Source organism: Myotis myotis, unplaced genomic scaffold, assembly GCF_014108235.1.
Source record: "Myotis myotis isolate mMyoMyo1 unplaced genomic scaffold, mMyoMyo1.p scaffold_m19_p_3, whole genome shotgun sequence".
Classification (NCBI taxonomy): domain Eukaryota; kingdom Metazoa; phylum Chordata; class Mammalia; order Chiroptera; family Vespertilionidae; genus Myotis; species Myotis myotis.
Window position 1 is genome coordinate 163,016,338 of NW_023416335.1, and position 24,136 is coordinate 163,040,473.

At 42.7% G+C, this 24,136-nt stretch overlaps 1 protein-coding gene across 12 annotated transcripts in view; it reads left to right on the plus strand.

The window, feature by feature from the left end:
• Positions 1 to 11,387: 11,387 nt before the first annotated feature.
• The window catches only part of SLC11A2 (solute carrier family 11 member 2), a 45,703-nt gene continuing 32,954 nt past the window's right edge, over positions 11,388 to 24,136 (plus strand). For 8 of the 12 annotated variants that reach the window (XR_004965700.1, XR_004965698.1, XR_004965699.1 and 5 more), the window contains exon 1: positions 11,388 to 11,491. Coding sequence is in view for 5 of the 12 variants with exons in the window: in XM_036296852.1 (XP_036152745.1) it covers positions 11,446 to 11,491 (46 nt within the window). In the remaining 7 variants the exon portion in view is untranslated. Of the gene's footprint in view, positions 11,492 to 11,701; positions 11,927 to 12,810; positions 12,985 to 23,823; positions 23,871 to 24,136 lie in introns of those variants that run through there. The other 4 variants (XM_036296857.1, XM_036296854.1, XM_036296856.1 and 1 more) reach the window with 4 other exon arrangements.

Sequence of the window (24,136 nt, forward strand, 5' to 3'; positions counted from 1 at the left end):
AGGACTTCTAGTACTTGAGGGCACGCCTGACTAAGAGATCTTAATCTGGGGTCCTGGCAGATTGCTACCTAGTTTCTACTGACTGTTCTGTGTAGGAACCAGAGCCACTTGCTGGAAGTCTACTTTGATTAATATGAATTAATAACTGCTTTTCTTTTCCATTCTAAGGTATTTATTTCTATCACATTCATTTGCATATATTTTTATGGTCCTAAGCAGATTTTCTTTTTTTTCTCCTTCACCCTCTTCCCTGTTAAGACCACCCCCAAATAGTTCAAGTAAAGTTAAGGGGTTACATACTTTAAAAATCTGATTAAGGGGTGGGAAAAAGAATAACCACCAGCCATTTCTCTAATGGACAGCTCCACCACAGGCCTCAAAGAGAGAACTGCTCAGCTGTGGGCAAACTATGGCCCGCAGGCCGGATCCCGGCCGTTTGAAATGAATAAAACTAAAAAAAAAAAAGACCGTACCCTTTTATGTAATGATGTTTACTTTGAATTTATATTAGTTCACACAAACACTCCATCCATGCTTTTGTTCTGGCCCTCCGGTCCAGTTTAAGAACCCATTGTGGCCCTCGAGTCAAAAAGTTTCCCCACCCCTGTTCTAGTCTCTAGAAACTATAAACCTGTGGTGTTCTGATTATCCTGAAGCTGGATTTTATTTTTTTCTGTTACCCTGAGTAATTTGCCTTTGAGATTCTATCTAGACAGACCTACGGGAGAAAAGAACTCAAAACATATCTTGCTCCCCACCCCCCACAAAAATCCCCCACCCCCTGCCAGTTACACACCCAAACTGGACATTTACAACTTATTCACAAAACTAAAGTGCTTCATTACCCCAAGGTAAAAAGAAAAATGTCTTACAAAACTCACCTTACTTTTGTCTCAAATTAATTTGTTTCCCTCAAATTGGTTAAAAGATAAAAACCATAAAACTTGCCATCTACTATTCCTCTGGGCATTGGAAATCTGTCCTCAAAAGCTTCAGACAAGATGCATGAGAAAATAAGCCTGGCCCTGGCCAAGTAGCTCATTTGGTTGGAGCATCGTCTGGACGTGCCAGTGATGGGGGTTCAGTTGGGTCAGGGTACATGCAAGGATCAACGAATGAGTGCATGGATGGATGGCGCAACAAATTGATATCTCTCTGTGTATGTCTCTCTCTTCCTCTCTCTCTCCAATCAAATCAATGCATTTTTAAAAAGAAAATAAGCCTGGCATTGGCTGGTTTGGCTCAGTGGATAGAGTGTCGGCCTTCGGACTGAAGGGTCCTGGGTTCGATTCCAGTCAAGGGCACATGCCCGGGTTGCAGACTTGATCCTCAGTAGGGGGTGTGCAGGAGGCAGCCAATCAATGATTCTCTGTCATCACTGATGTCTCTTATCTCTCTCTCTCCCTCTCCCTTTCTCTCTGAAATCAATTGAGCCCGAAATCTGGGCATGTGCCCCCAACTGGAATAGAACCCATGACTCTTCAGTCTGCAGGTTGACGCTCTATCCACTGAGCCAAACTGGCCAGGGCAATAAAAATACATTTTAAAATAAGAAAAAAAGCCTGAAAAAGAGAAACCTACACCACCTGGAAATCAGCCTACATTCCATAATAAACCCTTCTGCTTAAGTACACAACTCCCCCATTACCATTAGTAAAGTAAATATTACCATACTCAAGTTACCAAAAACTAGGACATAGCCAACCTCCTGGACTTCTACCACACCACTGGCTGCCTGCGTGTGGCCTTGCACGCTGGGACACTGCTCTAGCCTCCTCTAGCCTCCACACCTAAGCAGATTTCCTTTAAAACAGCAATTCTCGGCTTTTGGAAGATGGCGGCGGTATAGGCAGACGCGTCCCAGGTCCTGTCCCTGAGCAAATGGAGTGAGCAGCTGAAACTAGTAACATCCACCCCGAATTGGCGAAATTCCTCAGCTGGCGAGACGGTTTGCAGCCGGGAAGAGCAGAACTCCCCTGGAAAGGTAAAAAAACCAGGGATTTGGGCAGGAAAGTTTGCCACACCTCTGAGCCCAGAGAGTCGGAGGGAGACCGCGTGGCAGACAGCCGCGTCCCTTGGGACAGGCAGAGCCCCTGACGGGGGAAAGGAGAACTGCGGGATTCCTGGCGCAGCTGGGGGAATTGAGAGCTGGGTCTGTGATCACAGAGGACTGAGCCTAAAGGGGGCAGCCTGAAGAGCTGACCAGACCATGCAGTCTCGGTAAGAGAAGAAGCTTACAGAAACCAAGCCTTCCCCGTTTCCGCGGCCGGCGTTTGTTTGTTTGTTTTCACTGAACCCTGTTCATGGGACATTTCGGATACAGACACTCACCTGTGCTGAAGAGAGGGAGAGTGTGCGGAGGAGTAGAATCTGGGGAGAGACTGAGGAGAGAAGGGGGGCCGGGAGAGGCGGCAGCGAATTGAGTGCTGAGACACCCCTGAGCCCAGGACTGAGGCAGCCATTCTCTCCGGAGAGTGAGACTCCTCCCCCCAGCCCCCAGGCAAGGAGCACAGCCACACCCAGATTCCACCCTGTAGGAGATCAAGGATTAAAATAACCTGATCAGTCCCTGGGAGTTAACAGGGTCTGGCCTATAGAGGGATTTTCAATCCCAGCAACAACACAGCACTGGTAACTCTTATGCAGCCAGCTCTGGGCAGTGAACTTCCACTGGACAGAGAGGCCCTGTAGCCTCAGAGGCCAACCCCAGAACACTGCCACCCAGAGGCTGACCCACAAACTGACTCTTTGCTAAACACAAAATAAGGCAGTCTGGGAAACAAATGCGGCTTGCTTTAAAATAAGGACTGTGGTTTACAACACAGAGGAACAGTGTATCGCAGGGAAACTCAACACTCTCCTGAATACCTGGCAGGTCTAAGGCGAGCCACACTGAAGAATAGAAGAACCGAAGGACCTTCACTACTGCAATATTTTTTTTTTCTTTTTTCACCTTTTAACTAAGAAACCAATTTTTTTTTCTTTTTTTTTTCTTTTTTTTTCTTTTCTTCTTCTTTTTTTTCTTTTTTTTTTTCTTCTTTTTTCCATCACCTGATTTTACCCTTTTAATTACTACCTTCTTATTTTTAACCAGTATTATTACTGCTACCATTTTACCATTTTTTTTTTTAAGCGCCATTTTATTTTCTCTTTATTTTATTTTGGGATTAGTGTTCTCCATTCTATTTTCATCGTTATATTATTGGTTGTTTCTAGTTTGCATTCATCTCCAGGGAGCTGTTGCTGGAATTTGTTGGGATTAATGGCTGTTCTATAGGAGTATTCTCCTCATATAAAAAAGTCTCTTCCCCTCTTCCACTTCATTCTCTCTTTTCGCTCTTTTTTTTTCTTTTCTTTTCTTTTCTCGCTTTTATTTTCCCCCCTCCTTTTTCCCAATTTCATTTTTGCACTCCTTTTATTGGTCCCTAATTTTCTTTTCTTTTTTCTCTTTTCTCTTTTTCTCTTCCTTCTTCCTTATCCCCTAATTCTCTTAATTCAGGTGGTCACCTTTATTTGGGGTTATTCATATCGTGAATATATTTGTGTATAGTGCCTGGTACGTGGTGCCTTGTTGTGTTGTATTTTGTGCCTTTAAATCAACGCAGCAGATCCAAGCAACAGCAACCTCCTGAGCACCACACCCTCTGCTGAGGAACAGCAGCTGTACGTGAAACCTTGCTCCACCAGCCAGAAGAGCCACCACAGCTGTGAACAGCACCCACCAGAGGAGCTGCTGCCAACTGAAGAGCAGCTGCTACCGCAACCGCCCGAAGAGCAACCACAGACCAAGGAGTCACTGCCACCAAGGGAGCAGCCACTGAACGACTCAACGTCTAGATATGTCAGCGAGATCAAACATGGGTAGACAAAGAAACCCCCAAAGGAAAGAGAAGGAGGACTCTCCAGAAAAGCAGCTAAGTAATACAGAGGCATGCAACATGACAGAAAAAGAATTCAGAATAAGGGTCCTAGAGTGCATAAACCGGATGGAAGAAAAAATCGACAACCTCTCCAAGAAGCTAGAAGAAACAGATGAAAAAATCAACAACTTAAGTAAGACCCAAGAAGAAATGAAGAGTGATATAGCTGCAATGAAAAACTCCATTGAAAGTATCAACAGTAGACTAGGAGAAGCGGAGGACCGAATTAGTGATTTAGAAGACAAGGAAGCAAAACACACCCAAAACGTACTGCAATTGGAGAAAAAAATGAAAAGACAGGAGGAGAGCCTAAGGGAGCTTTGGGACAACATGAAACGAAACAACATACGAATAATAGGGGTGCCAGAACAACAGAAGGATGAACAAGGATTAGAAAACCTATTAGAAGAAATAATATCAGAAAACTTCCCTGAGGTGGGGAAGAAAAAAGTCACACAAGCCCAGAGAGTCCCAAACAAGGTGAACCCAAAAAGACCCACACCAAGACACATCATAATTACCATGGCAAATGTTCAGGACAAAGAGAGAATCTTACAGGCTGCAAGAGAGAGACGGAAAGTTACATACAAGGGATCTCCCATTAGATTGTCAAATGATTTCTCAACAGAAACACATCAGGCCAGAAAAGAATGGACGGAAATTTACAAAGTGATGCAAAGCAAAGGACTGAATCCAAGAATACTCTATCCAGCAAGGCTATCATTCAAACTTGAAGGGGAAATAAGAAGCTTCACAGACAAAAAAAGGCTAAGGGAGTTTATCACCACCAAGCCAGCAATGCAAGGAATGCTAAAGGGACTGGTATAAAAATAAGAAATAAAAAGCTCAGAAAGAAAACAGCCACACAAAAACAGAAATGCCTACAAACAAGTACCTTTCAATAATAACTTTAAACGTAAACGGACTAAATGCTCCAAACAAAAGACATCGAGTGGCTGAATGGATAAAAAAACATGACCCATACATCTGCTGTCTACAAGAAACCCACCTCATTAGAAGGGACTCACACAGACTGAAAGTGAAAGGATGGAAAAATATCTTTCAGGCAAATGGAAAGGAAAAGAAAGCTGGGGTAGCAATACTTATATCGGACAAAATAGACCTCAAAGTGAAGGCCATAACAAGAGATAAGGAAGGCCACTTCATAATACTAAAGGGATCAATACAACAAGAAGATATAACCCTGGTAAACATATATGCACCCAATGCAGGAGCACCCAAATTCATAAAAAAACTCCTGGAGGATATCAAAGGAGAGATCGACAACAATACAATCATTGTAGGGGACTTTAATACACCACTGACAGCACTGGATAAGTCTTCTAGACAAATAATCAGCAAAGATACAGCAATCCTAAATGACTCACTAGATCAGATGGACTTAATAGACATCTTCAGAACACTTCACCCGAAAGCCAGGGAATATACATTCTACTCAAATGCTCATAGGACATATTCAAAAATAGACCATATATTGGGTCACAAGCAAAGTATCCCCAAATTCAAGAAGATTGAAATCATAAAAAGCGTCTTCGCAGACCACGATGGCATAATATTAGAAATAAACTACAATAAAAACAACCCAAAATACTCAAACACCTGGAAGCTGAATAGCATGCTATTAAATATTGATTGGGTTACCAATGAAATCAAAGAAGAAATTCGAAACATCCTGGAAACTAATGACAATGAAAACACAACAATCCAAAACCTATGGGACACAATGAAAGCAGTCCTGAGAGGGAAGTTTATAGCTCTACAGGCCTATCTCAAAAAACAAGAAAAAATGGTAGTAAATCATCTAACTCTACAACTCAAAGAATTAGAAAGAGAGCAACAAGAAAACCCCAGAGTGAGCAGAAGGAAGGAGATAATAAAGATTAGAGCAGAAATAAATGACATAGAGACCAAAAAAACAATACAGAAAATCAATGAAACCAAGAGCTGGTTCTTTGAAAGGATAAACAAGATTGACAAACCTCTAGCCAGACTCACCAAGAAGCAAAGAGAGAGGACCCAAATAAACAAAATCAGAAACGATAGAGGCGAAATAACAACAGACCCCACAGAAATACAAATGATTGTTAAAAAATACTATGGACAGCTCTACTCCAACAAACTAGACAACCTGGAGGAAATGGACAAATTCCTAGAAAAATACAACATTCCAAAACTCAATCAGGAAGAATCTAAAAATCTCAACAGGCCAATAACTATGGAAGAAATTGAAGCAGTCATCAAAAAGCTTCCAGCAAACAAAAGCCCAGGACCAGACGGCTTCACAGGGGAGTTTTACCAAACATTCAAGGAAGAACTGAAACCTATCCTCCTCAGACTACTACAAAAAATTCAAGAGGAAGGAACACTTCCAAGCTCATTCTATGAAGCCAGCATCACCCTAATACCAAAACCAGGTAAAGACAACACAATGAAAGAGAATTACAGGCCAATATCCCTCATGAACATAGATGCCAAAATCCTCAACAAAATCTTAGCAAATCGGATCCAGCAGTACATCAGAAAGATCATACACCATGACCAAGTAGGATTTATCCCAGGGATGCAAGGATGGTACAATATCCGCAAATCAATAAACGTGATACATCACATAAACAAATTGAAAGAAAAAAACCACATGGTCATATCAATTGATGCAGAAAAAGCATTTGACAAAATTCAACACCCATTTTTGATAAAAGCTCTCAGCAAGGTGGGAGTAGAAGGATCATACCTCAACATAATAAAAGCCATATATGACAGGCCCACAGCCAACATCATACTCAATGGACAAAAACTAACACCATTCCCCCTAAGAACAGGAACAAGACAGGGATGCCCCCTCTCACCACTCCTCTTCAACATAGTACTGGAAGTGTTAGCCATTGCAATTCGGCAAGAAGAAGAAATAAAAGGCATCCAAATTGGAAAAGAGGAAGTAAAACTGTCCTTATTTGCAGACGACATGATATTATACATACAAAACCCTAGAGACTCCATCAAAAAGCTACTGGACTTAATACATGAATTTGGCAATGTAGCAGGATACAAAATTAACCCCAAGAAATCCGAGGCATTTCTATACACCAATAGTGAACTTTCAGAAAGAGAGATTATAAAAACAATCCCGTTTACCATCGCACCAAAAAAATTAAGCTACCTAGGAATAAACTTAACTAAAGAGGTAAAAGACCTCTACTCAGAAAACTACAGGACGTTGAAAAATGATATAGAGGAAGACATAAACAGATGGAAGAACATACCATGTTCATGGGTTGGTAGAATCAACATCATTAAAATGTCCATACTACCCAAAGCAATCTATAAATTCAATGCACTTCCCATTAAAATACCAATGGCATACTTCAGAGATCTAGAACGAACTCTCCAAAAATTCATCTGGAATAAAAAAAGACCCCGAATAGCTGCAGCAATCCTGAAAAAGACCAAAGTAGGTGGGATCTCAATACCAGATATCAAGATGTATTACAAAGCCACTGTTCTCAAAACTGCCTGGTACTGGCACAAGAATAGGCATATAGATCAATGGAATAGAATAGAGAGCCCAGAAATCGGCCCGAACCAATATGCTCAATTAATATTTGACAAAGGAGGCAAGAACATACAATGGAGCCAAGATAGTCTCTTCAATAAATGGTGTTGGGAAAATTGGACAGATATATGCAAGAAAATGAAACTAGACCACCAACTTACACCATACACAAAAATAAACTCAAAATGGATAAAGGACTTAAATGTACGACAGGAAACCATAAAAATTCTAGAAGAATCCAAAGGCAACAAAATCTCAGACATATGCCGAAGCAATTTCTTCACTGATACAGCTCCTAGGGCACTTGAAACGAAAGAGAAAATGAACAAATGGGACTACATCAAAATAAAAAGCTTCTGCACAGCAAAAGAAACCATGAACAAAACAACGAGAAAACCCACTGTGTGGGAAAACATATTTGCCAATGTCATATCTGATAAGGGCCTAATCTCCAAAATTTATAGGGAACTCATACAACTGAACAAAAGGAAGATAAACAATCCAATCAAAAAATGGGCAAAGGACCTAAATAGACACCTTTCAAAAGAGGACATTCAGAAAGCCAAGAGACATATGAAAACATGCTCAAAGTCACTAATCATCCGAGAGATGCAAATCAAAACAACAATGAGGTACCATCTCACACCTGTCAGACTGGCTATCATCAACAAATCAACAAACGACAAGTGCTGGAGAGGATGTGGAGAAAAAGGAACACTTGTGCACTGCTGGTGGGAATGCAGACTGGTGCAGCCACTATGGAAGACAGTATGGAGTTTCCTTAAAAAACTGAAAATGGAACTCCCATTTGACCCTGTGATCCCACTTCTAGGAATATATCCCAAGAAACCAGAAACACCAATCAGAAAGGATATATGCACCCCTATGTTCATAGCAGCACAATTCACCATAGCTAAGATCTGGAAACAGCCTAAGTGCCCATCAGTAGGTGAATGGATTAGAAAACTGTGGTACATCTACACGATGGGATACTATGCTGCTCTAAAAAGGAAGGAACTCTTACCATTTGCAACGTCATGGATGGAACTGGAGAGCATTATGCTAAGTGAAATAAGCCAGTCAATGAAGGAAAAATACCACATGATCTCACTCATTCATGGATAATAGAGACCATTATAAACTTTTGAACAATAATAGATACAGAGGCAGAGCTGCCTCAAACAGATTGTCAAACTGCAGCAGGAAGGCCGGGGAGGGTTGCGGGGCAGGAGGTAGGGGGGTAAGAGATCAAAAAAAAAAAAAAAAGAAAAAGAAAACAAAACCTCTAATGGGAAAGTTTCTGTGCAGGGATTTTGATTCCATCATTTATTGCAGAAAAATCTGGCAACTGTCTGAATGGTCACAATAGATGTCGCTCTCAGTGTTTAAAACACCCCTGAGCTGTACTCACCCTCAAGCGTTTGGACAGTCTGTTTCTTTTACTCAAACTGTTCCCTAAATCTGGCAAAATCCTACTCATCCTTCAGGTCTCAGCTAAGATAGGATGTTACTAAAGAGAGTAAGGGACCCGGCCGGTGGCTCAGTTGGTTGGAGCATCGTTCCATACCAAGAGGTTGCGGGTTCGATCCCTAGTCTGGGCACATATAGGAGGCAACCAGTCTATGTTTCTCTGTCTCTGTTTCTTTCCCCGCCTCCTCTCTCTCTCAAATCAATAGAAACACATCCTTGAGTGAGGAGTATAAGGAGAGAAAGGGTAAGAGGGGAAGCATCAAGGAAAATTCAAGCCACGCGGACCGGGTAGCAAATACATCAATGTCACAAACAAAGTGGAAAAAGTCAGACAGACAAGAGCACACCCTGAGCCACATGAAGTTCAAAAACCAGCAAAGCCAACCGCTATCAGCTTTGGGAGGCAGTGGTGGGACGGGTGCGTGGAGACTTCGGGGCGCTCACATCCTGTTCGTGACCCAGATGCTGGTGGCTGCATTGGTAAGTCCCCTTTGGGAAAATTCATTCAGCTGCTACATGCATGTACTTTCCATGTGTGTTGTCTATAATAATAAAAGCGTAATATGCTAATTAGACCAGACATCCTTCTGGACGACCTTCCAGATGAAGCTGGGGCTGCAAGGGAAGCCCAGGTCCCGGGTGCCAGAGGGAAGCCAGTGCTGGCAGCCGGGGGAAGGAAGGCCTACTCTTGCATGAATTTCATGCATTGGGCCTCTAGTACTCTCTAGTACTTCAATAAAAAGCTGAAAATAAAACCAAAAAAAAACCAAAAAAAAACCAAAAAAAAAAAAAAAAAACAGCAATTCTCAACCTGTGGGTCTCGACCCCTTTGGGGGTTGAACGACCTTTTCACAGGGTCGCCTAAGACCATTGGAAAACACATATATAATTACATATTGTTTTTGTGATTAATCACTATGCTTTATTTTTTTTAAATACATTTTATTGATTTTTTTACAGAGAGGAAGGGAGAGGAATAGAGAGTTAGAAACATCGATGAGAGAGAAACATCGATCAGCTGCCTCCTGCACCCTCCCTATTGGGGATGTGCCGGCAACCAAGGTACATGCCCTTGACGGGAATCGAACCTGGGACCCTTGATTCTGCAGGCTGACGCTCTATCCACTGAGCCAAACTGGCTAGGGCAATCATTATGCTTTAATTATGTTCAATTTGTAACAATGAAAATACATCCTGCATATCAGATATTTACATTACGATTCATAACAATTATGAAGTAGCAACGAAAATAATTTTATGGTTGGGGGTCACCACAACATGAGGAACTGTATATTAAAGGGTCGCGGCATTAGGAAGGTTGAGAACCACTGCTTTAGAACTACCAGAAAGCTTTCTGAAAGCAGCAACTCCTTCCTTCCAGTATCCCATCCCATTCTCCTTACCCCACACCAAAGCGCCTCCTTTCCAGCTTTGCCTCTCCAGCTGATCTACTAAGCTATTTATTTGCCTGAGGCAAATTTTCCTCAGCCTTGAAATTCCTCCCAGATTGAGAAATTCTGGACTTCCTCTGTTTTGTTTTGTTTTTTTCAGTCTCAAGGTACTTCCTTTTTTCCTTCCTTCTTCCCTTCCTCCCTCCCTTCTTCCCCTCTTTCTCAGAAGCCTTCATTATCCTTCCTCCCTCCCTCCCTCTTTCTTCTTTTTCTTTCTTTCTTCCTTCCCTTCCTTCCTTCCTTCCTTCCTTCCTTCCTTCCTTCCTTCCTTCCTTCCTTTCTTTCTTTCTTTCTTTCTTTCTTTCTTTCTTTCTTTCTTTCTTTCTTTCTTTCTTTCTTTCTTTCTTTCTTTTCTTTCTCCCTTCCTCCCTCCCTCCCTTCCTTTTCTTTCTTTCATCAGTCACAGAGTCCTGGATTTGTGCGGCTTTGTTGTCCGCCAGTGAATCACTGATTGGACTAATGCCAGCAGGTCCTTAAATCCCAAGGGTTAGGCGGGTGGCATTTTCACCCTCACCCGGAGACGACTCCTAATGGCATCAGTGCTCACGTACTATGTGGAACATACTTGTGAACTGTCAAGCTCGGGGTTAATTGGTTTCAGTTTACGTTTCAGGGGAGCAGAGTCCCAATGCACATGCAGCCCTGGTACAAGTGCCCGAACCAACTTTACTCCCGGAGGAGTGGCGTCCCGGAGGAAAGCAATGCCTCTGACTTCACCCCTTTCATACACCGCCTCTATCTCCTGTCAGAGAGAACAGATGAAATCTTAGATTACAAGTTTTCAAACTCAATTAATTGTTCATTAATATCTAGGAGTGGCAGATATATGATGCTTCCCTTTTCATGGCAGGTCAAAGATGAAATTTGATTATGCTTTGAAGGAGGTGGATTGCCTCTTGAAATTCCTTGCTGTGTCTTTATCAGTGTTGCGTTACCCAGAGCAGCCTCGGTGCCCTTATTTAAGCAAGGGAGGCTCACTTGTCTGCTTCTATAGACGAGCTAGCACTGGAGGAAGTCAAACCCGTTCTGCACAATGAAGCAGCAGCGTAAGAAGGAGGCAGCACCACAATGTGAGCTAAGTAAGTAACTAGTAAGGATGCAGCAGCCGGGGAGGTGGCCCAGCTGAGCCCACCTAGAAGGGCACAAGAGTGGCTACAGCCATTTTATTTTCTAGTTGCAGCACAGGTTCCCAAAGGAAAGGTTCTGGTCTGGAGAGACTTTCTGGAACTCCCCAGGTGTGCTACAGAGAGATTCTCAGGACTAATTTGTGCATTTTCTTTTCTCTCCAGGAGAAAGTCTGTGTGCAAACCAGCCTGTGCCAGATAACTGACGATGCTCAGCCCAGTTTTTGGTCCCCGAATTTTCTACTTTGTACTTTATTTGGATTTTTCTTTTGTCAATTTACCCTCCTTTTTCTCCTCTGTTGGACGCTTTTACAACTAGTAACATTTTCTCCTAGCAGTTTTTACACGAAGAAAGAATTGGAGTGTTTTTTGCTTTATCTCTCTAGGCCTGTGAGTTGGTTAGATAAGCTTGGTTATCTTGGATATAAGGGGGAGGGTGTCTAAGAATGTTTCTATTGCTCTGAACAAGAAGAAAAGTAGGGTGGTTTGTCAAACCATTTGTTTTCTCCCCTCTGTCGCACCACTGGTCTGACTGCCATCTTCGGAGAAAGACTCTAGAGCAGTGGTTCTCAACCTTGGCTGCACATTAGAATCACCTGGGAATCTTTTTAAAATCCTGATTTCTGGGCCCCACCCCATAACAAAGAAACAGAATTTCCGGAGGATGAGGCCCAGAAATCAGGATTTTAAAAAGATTCCCAGGTGATTCTAATGTGCAGCCAAGGTTGAGCACCACTGCTCTAGAGGGTGAGTTTGAGGCTGGGGATGGAGTGGGATTACTCTGGGGGAGGTGGAGGTAAATCTTGGGGGAAGAAGCGAGGCAGATGGGTAGAATGGAGGGGAAGGATTCATTACAAAGGCTTGGGAGTAAGGCACCTGATGCGGTCGAACTGGTTGCACTAGCTGATGTTTCGCAGTTCCTCTCAGGTGCGGGGTGCTCTTGGTAGGGCACAGATACTATGATGAGGCTCTGGGGGCGAGAGGACGTGGTCTTTGCAGGTGGCTATACTGTTTCGGGTGGAGCTGCACTTCACAGGGCGGAGCTGCACTTTATAGGGCGAGCCACGTCTCCAGAAGAAACAAGCTGATTGTCAGTAGCTAACGTGAGGCCACAGCGAACTATTGCACGAAACTTAATCTGTCTGCTGGGCGGGGGCCTCCAAACCACGCTCCGGGGGCTGGACCGCTCCGAAGGGTGCAGCTCCGCCCACACCGCTTGGGCCCCGCCCCCAGCCTGACCTCGGGGTGGGTGGAGCCTCGGGACCCGCAGTCCGGTTGCCACGCACGCGGGCCGCTACCGGGAAGACGGAGAATCCAGCCAATAGGAATGTGCGGCTGCCGTCCTGTCGGCCAATGGCGGGGCGTGTAGGAGTTGGGCCGCTTGGCGCTGGCTCCAGGGCTATGGAGTCCCAGGCGCGGGGACAGCTTGTCAGGTGGCCGCGGAGCTGGTAAGGCGGAGGGCAGGCGAGGTCAGGGGTCAAGCGGGCGATCCGTTGGCCCCTGACGGGCCGGGAGGGCCGGGCGGCTCTGGGGCCCGCCGGGGAGAAGGCGCGGGGGCCCATGCGGGGCACACGGGACGCCGTGCGCGGCTGCGAGGGCGGTGCGCGCGGGCAGGGCCTGGAGCGCGGGGTGTAGACGGAGTCGCATTCTTCCGAGGGAGGAGAGGGCGCCGGGAGCGGGGTGCGGGGGTGGGCGGGGAGCGAATGCCAGAGTTCTTTCCCGGAGCCTCGCCCCTTGCCGCCCACGGCCTCGGAGAAATGGGCGAACCCCTGGCGGGACCTGCCCCCCCGCGCGGGCACCCGCGATCGAGGGTGCGGCGACCCGCTTCACGCCGCGGAGCGGGCCGCCGGGCACCCGGTGGCGGCCTTCCCCGCGGAGCCCAGGGCCCCGTCCGCTCCCTGGGCCCCGCGCTGGCGGGGCGCCTTCCCGGGAAGGGCCGGGCGAGGCCGCGGCACTGGTGTCTGCAGTGGGTTGGTTTGGGCCTGTATTGCAGATGGTGTGCAAGTGGGGTGCGCGCCCCGCAGCTGCTCAGCTTCGCAGGCACAGAATTCCTCTCCACTGTGGTTTCCCCAAGGGCCTACCCCCCGTATCGGACTGTTTCCAAGGGCGTCCCTCGGGGAAGGTCGAGGAGCCGAACGTTCTGTGTGCCGAGAAGACCCGCTCGTGCTGCCCACCGCTCTCCGAGGAGTGTCGGGACCTTAAAGGAGGGTGCCACCCCTTTCGGGGGGAGTAAACACAGCATGCTGTGAAAGGAGGGGCAGGGGACACAGGCCGCCATCAGCTTGCTGGCCATTGTTTCAGAGAGGTGGGCCGAGACCAGGGTGAACCGCGTTTCCCTTGACTCCTGTGGAATCCGAAGCGCTGCCAGCCGGCACCACCTTGGGCCCAAGCTGCGCAGCCTCGTTGTTCTTGTTTTTCCGCATGTTTGTACTTACGGTGGGGACCGGCGATGTCAGTGCCATGGAGGTGTTGGCGCGTGTTAAATGAGTTCATGCACACCAGCTGCTTTGAACTGTTGCTGGCGTGTGGGAGTGTTGGGGTTGTTTTTTTGTAGGAGAACATTTATTGGGTAAATGACAGAGGTAGGAAAAGCAATTCCTAGAAGAAACGGGGTTAGGAAACAAGTTATAAAGGAAGGGTCCTTAGAGCTTGGGAGTAAAGAAGGTAATGGCAACACATCTGGGGACAGGGAGGGAGAGCCTGGTGTTTGTTTGTTTGTTTACTATTCCCTGCACGTGCCTTCTTTCCCCTTAAAAATTGCAAACGTAACAAATCTGACCTTATGACTTAACCTTTGTTCAGAACCCTGGTAGCCTGTTGCCAGTGAACCCTTGCCGTTAATGTTGATCCGAGTATATAGTGTAAATTACCGGTAACTAGAGGCTTTCTGCCAGGTGTTTATCTTATCATTAAATAAGGTCAGGAATTATCACTAGACTAGGTCTGCCTGTGATAGCTGTGTTGGGTAAACGAAACCTGAGAAGTGACTGGGCTGTTTAGTTTTTCGTTGGATGGCATTGCATTTACAGCCTGGGACCTAGGCACAGTTTATTTTGGATCCAGCACCGAAAAGGCCACGATGGCAGCATACTTGATTCCTCGTGTTCCTGGTGTGGCCAAGTGGGACTGGGGAGGGGAATTTCTGGGCAGCCTGGCAGCACTTCTTGTTAATGAGTAGGGAAGTTTGGTATGAATCTAATGTTATTCTGCTGTTAGGAAATCAGCAGTGCTCCTTGGGTTACTCTGTAGAGCCTACTAAGCAGCTTTGGTTCAGTTTCAACTCAGTGAAGTGAAAGTGGGAGGTGAGAGAATAGTGTCCACAAAGCAATAGGTTTTCTGTTTGACTTTTGGTGCTAAGAGTTTGTGTGGGTGCTGTGGAGTCAAAGACATCTTTATTCCCTGCCTCCTCACCACGTTCCTAAATACCAACGTGAGATGACAGAGTTACGCCTTTTCTATGAGCTTCGAAGTCCCTCTCACATTCTCTCTGGAAGGCTCTAATGGAAGAGTGTCCTGTCTTCCAGTTCTCCTCTTCCAGGAAGCTGCTGTTTATGCATGTAGCCTTCCTGGAAAGTAATCCAAAGTGAGAAACTTTGAATTTACAAAAAAGAACATCACTTACTCCAGCAGTATGCTGGCTTGATTTGGCTAAAATGCAGGTGTTATATAAGTTTAGTTATTTAGCTTTGCAATAAGACAATTTAGTATTCCTGTAGGGTTGAATGTTGGATGTTGGAGGAGTGAGAGTGGAAGACAGTGTCTTTGTAAAATCCCTTTCTTTGTACTGGAATAAGGAGGAAAAGAGTAACATCTTTAAAGAGTTGAGTGTTTGAGGTCGAAAGGGGAGCCTTTTGTCCCAATATTGTCATCTTTATTATCTGAGTCTCTGTGGTTTAAATAAAATATTTTGGAAAAGAAGGCTGGTAGCATTTGAATGTGTAGAGTATAAGGAGTTAGACGACCTAGACCCTTGTCTCACTCATTGTATGCCGTTTATTCTTTTAATAACTTAACACGTATATTTAGAACAATTAACAGTTATTGACCCCTGGAGACACAAAAAAGAGCCCTTACAGGTACCATCAGGAATATCATTGATTAAATAAAACAACATATGTGTATTATAGGCTATATTTTTTTTTTATTTATTAGAAAGATTTTTAAATGGATTTTTAGAGAGGAAGGGAGATGGAGAGAGATATATAACAGGTTGCCTCCTGCATGTCCCCTTCCAGTGATGAGCCTGGAACCGTGCATGTGGCTAACCGGAAATCAAACCAACAACCTTTGGGTGCACAGGCCGATGCCCAATGACAGCCACACCGGCCAGGCCATATAAGCTGTATTTTAATAAAATTAGAATCCTATATAATAAAAGGCCAATATGCAAATTGACCGAAGGGTGGAACGGCCGGTCGCTATGACGCGCACTGACCACCAGGGGCAGACGCTCAATGCAGGAGCTGCCCCCAGATTGTCAGTGCGCTCCCACAGGGGGAGTGCCGCTCATCCAGAAGCTGGGCTCATGGCTGGCGAGCCCAGTGGTGTTGGCGAGAGTCTCTCCTGCATCTGCAGCAGCACTAAGGATGTCTGACTGCTGGTTGAGGCCTGCTCCCTGGGGAGTGACTGCCGGCTCCCTGGGGAGTGGGCCTAAGCCGTCAGTCAGGTATCCCCTGAAGGCTCTGGGATGAGGGAACCCCCCTACCCCCGAGTGCACAAATTTCATGTACCGGGCCTCTAGTAGAATATAAAAGAGTTGGCTAAGAATGATAAAAATATATTGTCTAATTCCTCTTCCACTTTTAATTTAAGGTCAGGGTAACATATTTTTTAGTGTAAGAACCAGTTTCCAGTGAAGACAAATTGGGAAGTTAGGGTTTTCAGTCTTTGTGCCTATTGCTAGTAGGTCATTTTGTATGGGTTTTCTTTGTTTCAGTCTCACTTATTGCTGATAAACAAGTGTATGTTAAAACTCCAAGGTAATGCCCGGCTGGCATGGCCCAGTGGTTGAGCATCTACCTATGAATCAGGAAGTCGCGGTTTGATTCCCAGTCAGGGCACATGCCAGGGTTGCAGGCTTGATCCCCAGTGGGGGCTGTGCAGAAGGCAGCTGATCAATGATTCTTTCTCATCATTGATGTTTCTTTCTCTCTCACCCTCTCCCTTCCTCTCTGAAATCAATAAAAATATATTTAAAACAAAAACTCCAAGGTAATGAACGAAGCCTACGAGTTAAAATTTTAACAGGTTCCAAAGAGCAAAAAGAGGAATGTATCAGGTTGGAGAAAATTGTAGTATGTATTGTCTGTCTTTACACATAAATTTTTCTTTGCTTTAAGAAAACAAACATTGAGGAAAATATGTACCTAAAATTGTTAAGTCCAGTCTACATCAGGGGGGGCCAATACTGTCACTAGAATAAATGAGTTGAATGTAATCTAATGATAATCATTTTTCATATTTGCCAGAGAAAAAACTACTGAAGCAAGTATGAGGGCTAGACATTTTTTCCCTGAGGCTAGAAGTAGGTATAGACTGATTTATAGACTTTCTTATTTCAGTATAAAAGGGGTCTTTGAAATTGTGCTCAGAACTTGGAGTTGTGTTCCAGGATAGATGTGTCAGGCCAGGAGGCCTGGTAGGTCCCCCAAAGGGAAGTGCACGCTGTAAATTTCTGGTTGGGAGGAAATCAGAGGAAGCTCACACTGTGTGAGTTGGGAGGAACAAAGACCAAGCTGTAGTCTCTTTCTCTAGAAGTAAGATTTTAGTGAGCAGTAAACACTAAAGAAGTAAAAAAGTTAAGGCGGTAAAGAAGCTGATTAATCCTCAGAGCACTGAGCAGACAAAGTTCAGAGTTCTATTTAGCGGGTATCAGGCCCTTCTCATTCTGAAGTCTCTGGTTGATGAGTGATAGTTTTGTCTAAAACATCCTTCTTGAGAGCTTGGCCAAATTTCTTCCAACTGTTATCGTCTTTTACACCCAAGCAGCTGGTTTCATTATCAGCTGTACTCTTTCTCCCCGGATCTTACTCCCTCTTTCCTTTTGCTAATTAATTTTCTCTTTCTTTATTATTAGATGTTCTCAATGTTAGGTTTTTCTTTCAACTATAAAACAGATTCTCAGAAGTCTAGCTTAGGTGAGAAACTGAGTTGAAATTGTGGTTTTCTGATAGACTAAGCAAGATTAACACTATGGCACACAAAATCAGTAAAATGAAGAACAGTCTAAGCTGGTATTTCTGTTTTTAAAATAGATTTTTATTGATTTTAAGAGAGAGGAAGGAAGAGAGATAAAGAGATAGAAACCGATATGAGAGAATCATTGATCTGCTACCTCCTGCATGCCCCTCACTGGGGATCAAGCCTGCAACCTGGGCATGCGCCCTGACCGGGAATCAAACCGTGACCTCCTGGCTCACTGGCCGACTCTCAACCACTGAGCCACAGTGGCTGGGCTAAGCTGGTATTTCAGTGGCCATTGTGCCAGGGAGAGCGAGACTTACACAACACAGATGCCCTGATGCGTATTAAGCACATTGTACAATAGCAGCACTGTTTGAACTTTATGAACTGGGCGTGCTTGTGTGGCTTTCGGTTGAAGACATTCTGATACTACCCACTTAGGTAGAGAGGAATCAAATTTCTAGGCCTTTTTCTTAAACTAACACCAGAGGGGCTTTTCACTATCAGGAAGTAGATGTAATCAGTCTTCAGCCCTTTTTCCCATTTTGTATCAAATTTACTTTCATAAGAGAAAAATAGGATACACTTATTCAAATTAAATAAAATAATTTCAAACTTTACATTCTCAAGAGTAATTTAGAAATTCACATTGCTTTCCTAAGCTCTTTCTCCTCACCCCCAGTGGGGACACATTGAGTTTTGGAACTAATTAGATGCATGTCCTAAATGGAAAAGACTCAGAAAACGGTGCATCTTTATTGACCTGGAATGGAAAAACAAAGGCAGTAGTAATATTCTTTCATTTTATAAAAGTAGCTAGTAATCTTCCTTATTAAAACACATAGGGTTTAGAAAACAATGAGCTCTGTTTGAACCACTTGAATATTTCAGAGTTTTGTTGACTCATCCAGGGGTAGGAACTCACCTTCATAAAGAACATCTTGTACAACAGACGTGTTAGATCAATAGTAATGATTTTGTAGGAATGTCCAGTACTTTAGCCTTAAAGTAGACCTTTTGGGAAAAGGGATTTTAGAAGGATCTGAAAATCTTTACATTTTCTTCAGGACACAAAATGAATTTTAAAAAGTCATGACTGCTTATTAATACCTAAAACCTTGGCTATTACTTTTTAAAGCCTTAATCTGTGCCTCTGGCTGTTTCTGCTTTGTCACCAGCATGTTGCTGGCACTGATCATTGAGAAAAGTGTCAAGAGGGAGTCAACTTCAAACATTCCTGTCACATTTATTTAATCAGTTGCTTCCATGCAAACAGTTTTCTGTTTGCTTCTATGAAATTTATTTTCCTTCTTTGGTGATTTTCAACCTTTTTCATCTCATGGCATGCATCAACTAATTACTAAAATTCCGTGGCAAACCAAAATATATATTTTTTGCCAACCTCATCAAAAATTTGATTAATTCACACTGGACAGCTCTTGTGTTGGCTGTTGTCATTTTTTAATTTAACAATCTAAGGGAAAAGAAGTCAGTGGCCCCAACTAAATCATCAGGTATTGCTTTTTTGCTTTTTAAAAAATTCTTACCCAAGGAATGAGGATGTTTTTTCCATTGATTTTTTAGAGGGAATGGAAGGGGGCGAGAACATCAATGTGAGAGAGACATATTGAATGGTTGTCTCCCACACAAGCCCCAACCTGGGATGGGCATCGAACTCGAGACCCGCTGGTGCACAGGCAAATGTTCTAAACTCTGAGCTTGCCGGCCAGGGCTCAGGTATTCCTTTTTTTTTTTTTTTTTTTAAGTATTGCATTTTTAAAAAATTACTGTGGCACACCAATTGAAAATAGCTGTCCTACGTAATGCTGCCTTTGACTTTGTTTATGTAGAGGAGGGGAGAAAAAAAGGGAGGAAGAATTAGAAGACTATTAAAAAACACTCCTCTAAACCTTACAGTTTTAGGGAGACCTTTGCAACGTTGAATACAGCTCTAAAATCAGTGAAATAGTTTTGAGTGCCTTTGCCCTATACAGGGGAATTTTATAACAAAAAATATTTCAAATTCAAAAATTTTTTTTAACCATAGGGGGAAAAGTTTAAGTTAATGTTATGTATGTATTTTAATATTTATTTCTTGAGGCAATTTTAAAACAGGTTTCAGCTATTCAAGGTTTTCTTCCAGACTTCTTGAAAATGCTAAGAAACACAGAGTTTAAAAAAAATACATTTTTATTGATTTCAGAAAGGGAGAGGAAGAGGGAGAGAGAGAGAGACATCAACGATGAGAGAGAATCATTATTCGTCTTCTTCCTGCACGCCCCCCTACTGGGGATTGAGCCGGCAACCCTGGCATGTGCCCTACCTGGAATTGAACCCAGTACCCTTCAGTCTGCAGGCCTACACTCTATCCACTGAGCCAAACTGACTAGGGCAACACAGAATTATTGTTAACTAGATATTTGGATTTAATTATAGCTAGCTTGTGTTTTGAGGAGATAACTATTTATTTTGATATAATTTCAAACTTACAGAAAAGTTTCAAAATAGTATAGGGAATGAATGATTTCAAGATAACATGGTAAGAGTGTAAGAGTAATGATAGTGGTAACCAGCAGGTGCCTTGGGAGAACATGAAGGAGAGGCATTTAACCCAAAATTGGAGTCAGGAAATGCTTTCCAAGGATTTGGCTTCTGAAACTCCATGATCATAATTTCACAGCGTGGTTATTTGGGCGCTGAGACAGAGTGATAGTAAGCTAAACTGAAGGCAATGTATGCCAGCCAAGTGGAGGGCTGCAGATCTCCCGTTATGCATTTGAGAAGCTTTATTTTGAGCCAGACTGGGTAGCTCAATTGGTTAGAGTGTTGTCCCAATACGCCTAGGGCCCTAGGCTGTGGGCCCACTCCCTGGTCAGGGTACAGACAATGTATAAATAAGTGGAACAACAAGTCTATGTTTCTTCCCTCCCTCCCTCCCTCCCTCCCTCCCTCCCTCCCTCCCTCCCTCCCTCCCTTCCTTTCTAAAATCTATCACTCAATCATGTGTGTATGTGTGTGTGTGTATAATTTTCTTTCTTTTTTTAAATCAGCTTTATCAGAGAGAGTCCCTAAAGTATTTAAAAAGTGAATCCAGCCCAGCCAGTGTGGCTCAGTGGTTGAGCATTGACCTATGAACCAGGAGGTCACAATTCCAGTCAGGGCACATGCCTGAGTTGGGGGCTCGATCCCCAGTATGATGCATGCAGGAGGCAGCCTATCAATGATTCTCTCTCATCATGGATGTTTCTATCTCCCTCTTCTTTCCTCTCTGAAATCAATAAAAAAAAAAAAAAAAAAATTAAAAAAAAAAGGAATCCATAGAGCAGTGGGTGGTTGAGACCAAATACTTGACTGAACCCAGATTCAGTATCGGCAATGCAGACCTGCCTGGGAGATCATGACAGATAAGAATGGGAAAAAAAATAAGGAAAGAAAAAGAAAAACAAGGTGGGGAGAGGAATTGGATCAAAGGAGGAATCTAAGAGTCAGAGAAGTTAGTGACGTACTTTAAGTCACCTGGTTCAACAAGTCTGATTCTAAAGCCATGATTTTCCTCTTTTCCCTACTTGGGAGCAAGGAGACAATTATTCCATTCAAGTCTCAGACTGGAGTGGCTGGAGGCTGGATTGGACTATCTGGATTACACTGATGGAATGAAAATATGTTTTGAACTCTTAAAATGTTTCAAGAAAATCATTTGAAATCCGGATACTGGAACCTGTCCCCCCTTTTAGTGTTATTCCTTGCTTTCTTGAGATTCTTTAACATATGTGCATTAATTTTTTTCTTTAAAATGTTTCTCTTAGAGCTACATTATTAGAAAAACTCTTGAAATTATGGTTTTATGGTTACTTGTTATTCATTTATACAAGTTTGAGGTGTTTTATACATTTTTTTTTTTTTTTTTGCTAAATAAACAATCTTTTACTTCAACCTGTAAAAAAAAAAGAAAATGAATCCAATCATTTTCCACAGCATAGATGGAACTAGAGGGTATTAGGCTCAGTGAAATAACTCAGTCAGAGAAAGACAGATACCATATGATTTCACTTATATGTGGAACCTAAAGAACAAAATAGATGAACAAACAAAATTGAAACAGATTCATAGATACAGAGAACAGACTGACAGCTATTAGAAGGGAGTCTAATATTTGGGTGAAGGAGGTGAAGGGATTAAGAAATACAAATGGGTAGTTACAAAATAGTCATGGGGATGTAAAGTACAGCACAGGGAATAAATATAGTCAATAATATTGCGATAATGATGTATGGTGCCAGGTGGGTACTGGAAATATCAGGGGGAACGCTTTGTAAAGTATATGATTGTTTAACCACTATGCTGCACATCTGAAACCAATTACAAAATCTATTGAAAGTAAACTAATTGAAAAAAAGAAGCAAATCCGTATTATCTTTATATATTTTTAAAAAATAATACAGAAGTGCACATGGTAAAAATTTTTTTAAAGAACAAAATGGTGTATGGTGTATATTCAGTGAGAGGTCTTCCTTTTACCCAATGTCATTTGGGCTCCCCCACTTCTTCGTTTTAGGGACAGCATTACCAGTTTTTGACTTAGTGTCCTTTGGAGATAGTATATGTGTGTACATGTGTGTATTCTTTTTTTTTTTCTACACAAATGATAGCATACTGTTCTATAAATTGGTTTGTTTGGTTTTTTACTTAACATCATATGTTGGAGATTATTTCCTACAAATATCTGTAGATCTGCCTTATTTATAATAGCTGCATGGTATTCCATCGTATGAATGTTCATATTTTATTTAATCAGGCCTCTGCTAATATCTTGGTTGTTTTTTGATACTGCAGTTTTTGATATACAAATAATGCTATGAGAAATATGCACTTACTTCCTATGTGAGTGTTTAGGATGTATTCTTAGAAGTAGAATTGCTGAGTCAAAGGATATGTAAAATTATGACATTTTGGACAGAAAATGTAATTTTATTAGCATTTTAATACTGTAAAACAGTCTTAGAACTTTTGATAAGGGATAAGATAAAATACTTAACCGCTTTTTTGTTGTTGATTGCTGTTTAATAAGATGAATCTTACTGGCTATGAGAGAAGGTGATACTTTATGGTTGGAGTGATCTAGAATATCAAAGCAGTATTAATCATAATAATCAAAGTATTGCTGAGTTGATTCTGGTTGCTTATATCTCAGCTTCGTCTTTTCCTTAATGGAACTGAGTGACTGAAAATGGCCTGGTGGTATGGCCTTAGAGAGCAAAACTATCTTAATATTAACTTACAGCTTCCGTATCTATCTTAAATTTTCATGGAGGCTTAAAAACTGCAGCACACCAAGCCTAACTGACCCTTTCTGTTCCCTGTCCTAGTTATGTTCTCTATACACTACAAACAGTGGAACTTATAGTTTGTTAATGAAAAGTTTTGATGAGAAAATTGGAATCTAGAATCAATTTTCTCTCTTGGAATAATACATTCCTGAGATTTCAGAGAGAAGACTAGACTTCTATATTAATGGCTCTATATGTAATTAGTATAGGAATAATCAGAATAGTGATAATAATTAAATTTTTTATCATGAAATATTTCTGTCTAGAGTTATTATTTAACTATCACTTCTGCAGACTACAGGCTTGGGGAAAAACACTACTATCTCAATTGTTTGCTTTTTATTTTTTTATTTTGAGAGTACATTTATGAAAGCTGGGGACAGGAAACAAGGAAGGACGTGGGATAAAAGACGCAACAGGAGAGGGCATAGGTGAGGCTGCTTTGGCTCTCCGGAAAAGAAGTGAGCCCAGGCTGAGCTGCTGTCAGCTCACTGGAGAGTCTGAGTAAAGGGGACCTTGGAGACAGGTTCAGGGGATTAGCTTGGGAAGAGCAGCTGCTGCCCATTGTGTCCCTGGTTGCAAGTCTTGTAGGGTCCTTTGGAATTTAGAAGATGCATGCCTATGGGGGAAGAAGAAAGGGAGGAAAAGGTGCTGGAGTGCTCCTGGGGGGGAAGGGGAGGGGCATGCCTCAATTAATTGCTTTTTAAATATAAGTTAAGTAGCCTATTTTGGATAGGAATCTTCCTCAAATGTATAAAAGTACTTCTGTGTCTTCTTAAATAGGATATCATGCATCACTACAAAAATAATCTAATCAGTTCTTGGTGAGTAGGCCACAGTTAAGAAATTTGATATAACAATAATAATTATATGATTAATAATAAGATAATTATTATTCTTAATAATAATGTTCTCAGAGCTGATAGAAGTATAAGGAAGGGCTCTTTGCCTCAGACCAATGGCCCAGGGTCTTTTTCTGTGAAAGCCTTAATCCCGGATCGCATTTGTGGTTTCTAATTCATTGTGGGCTAGGATAACCTGATTACCTGGCTTCTTAGAATTATAAGTAAAAAGGCTCTAGGTGGTGCCA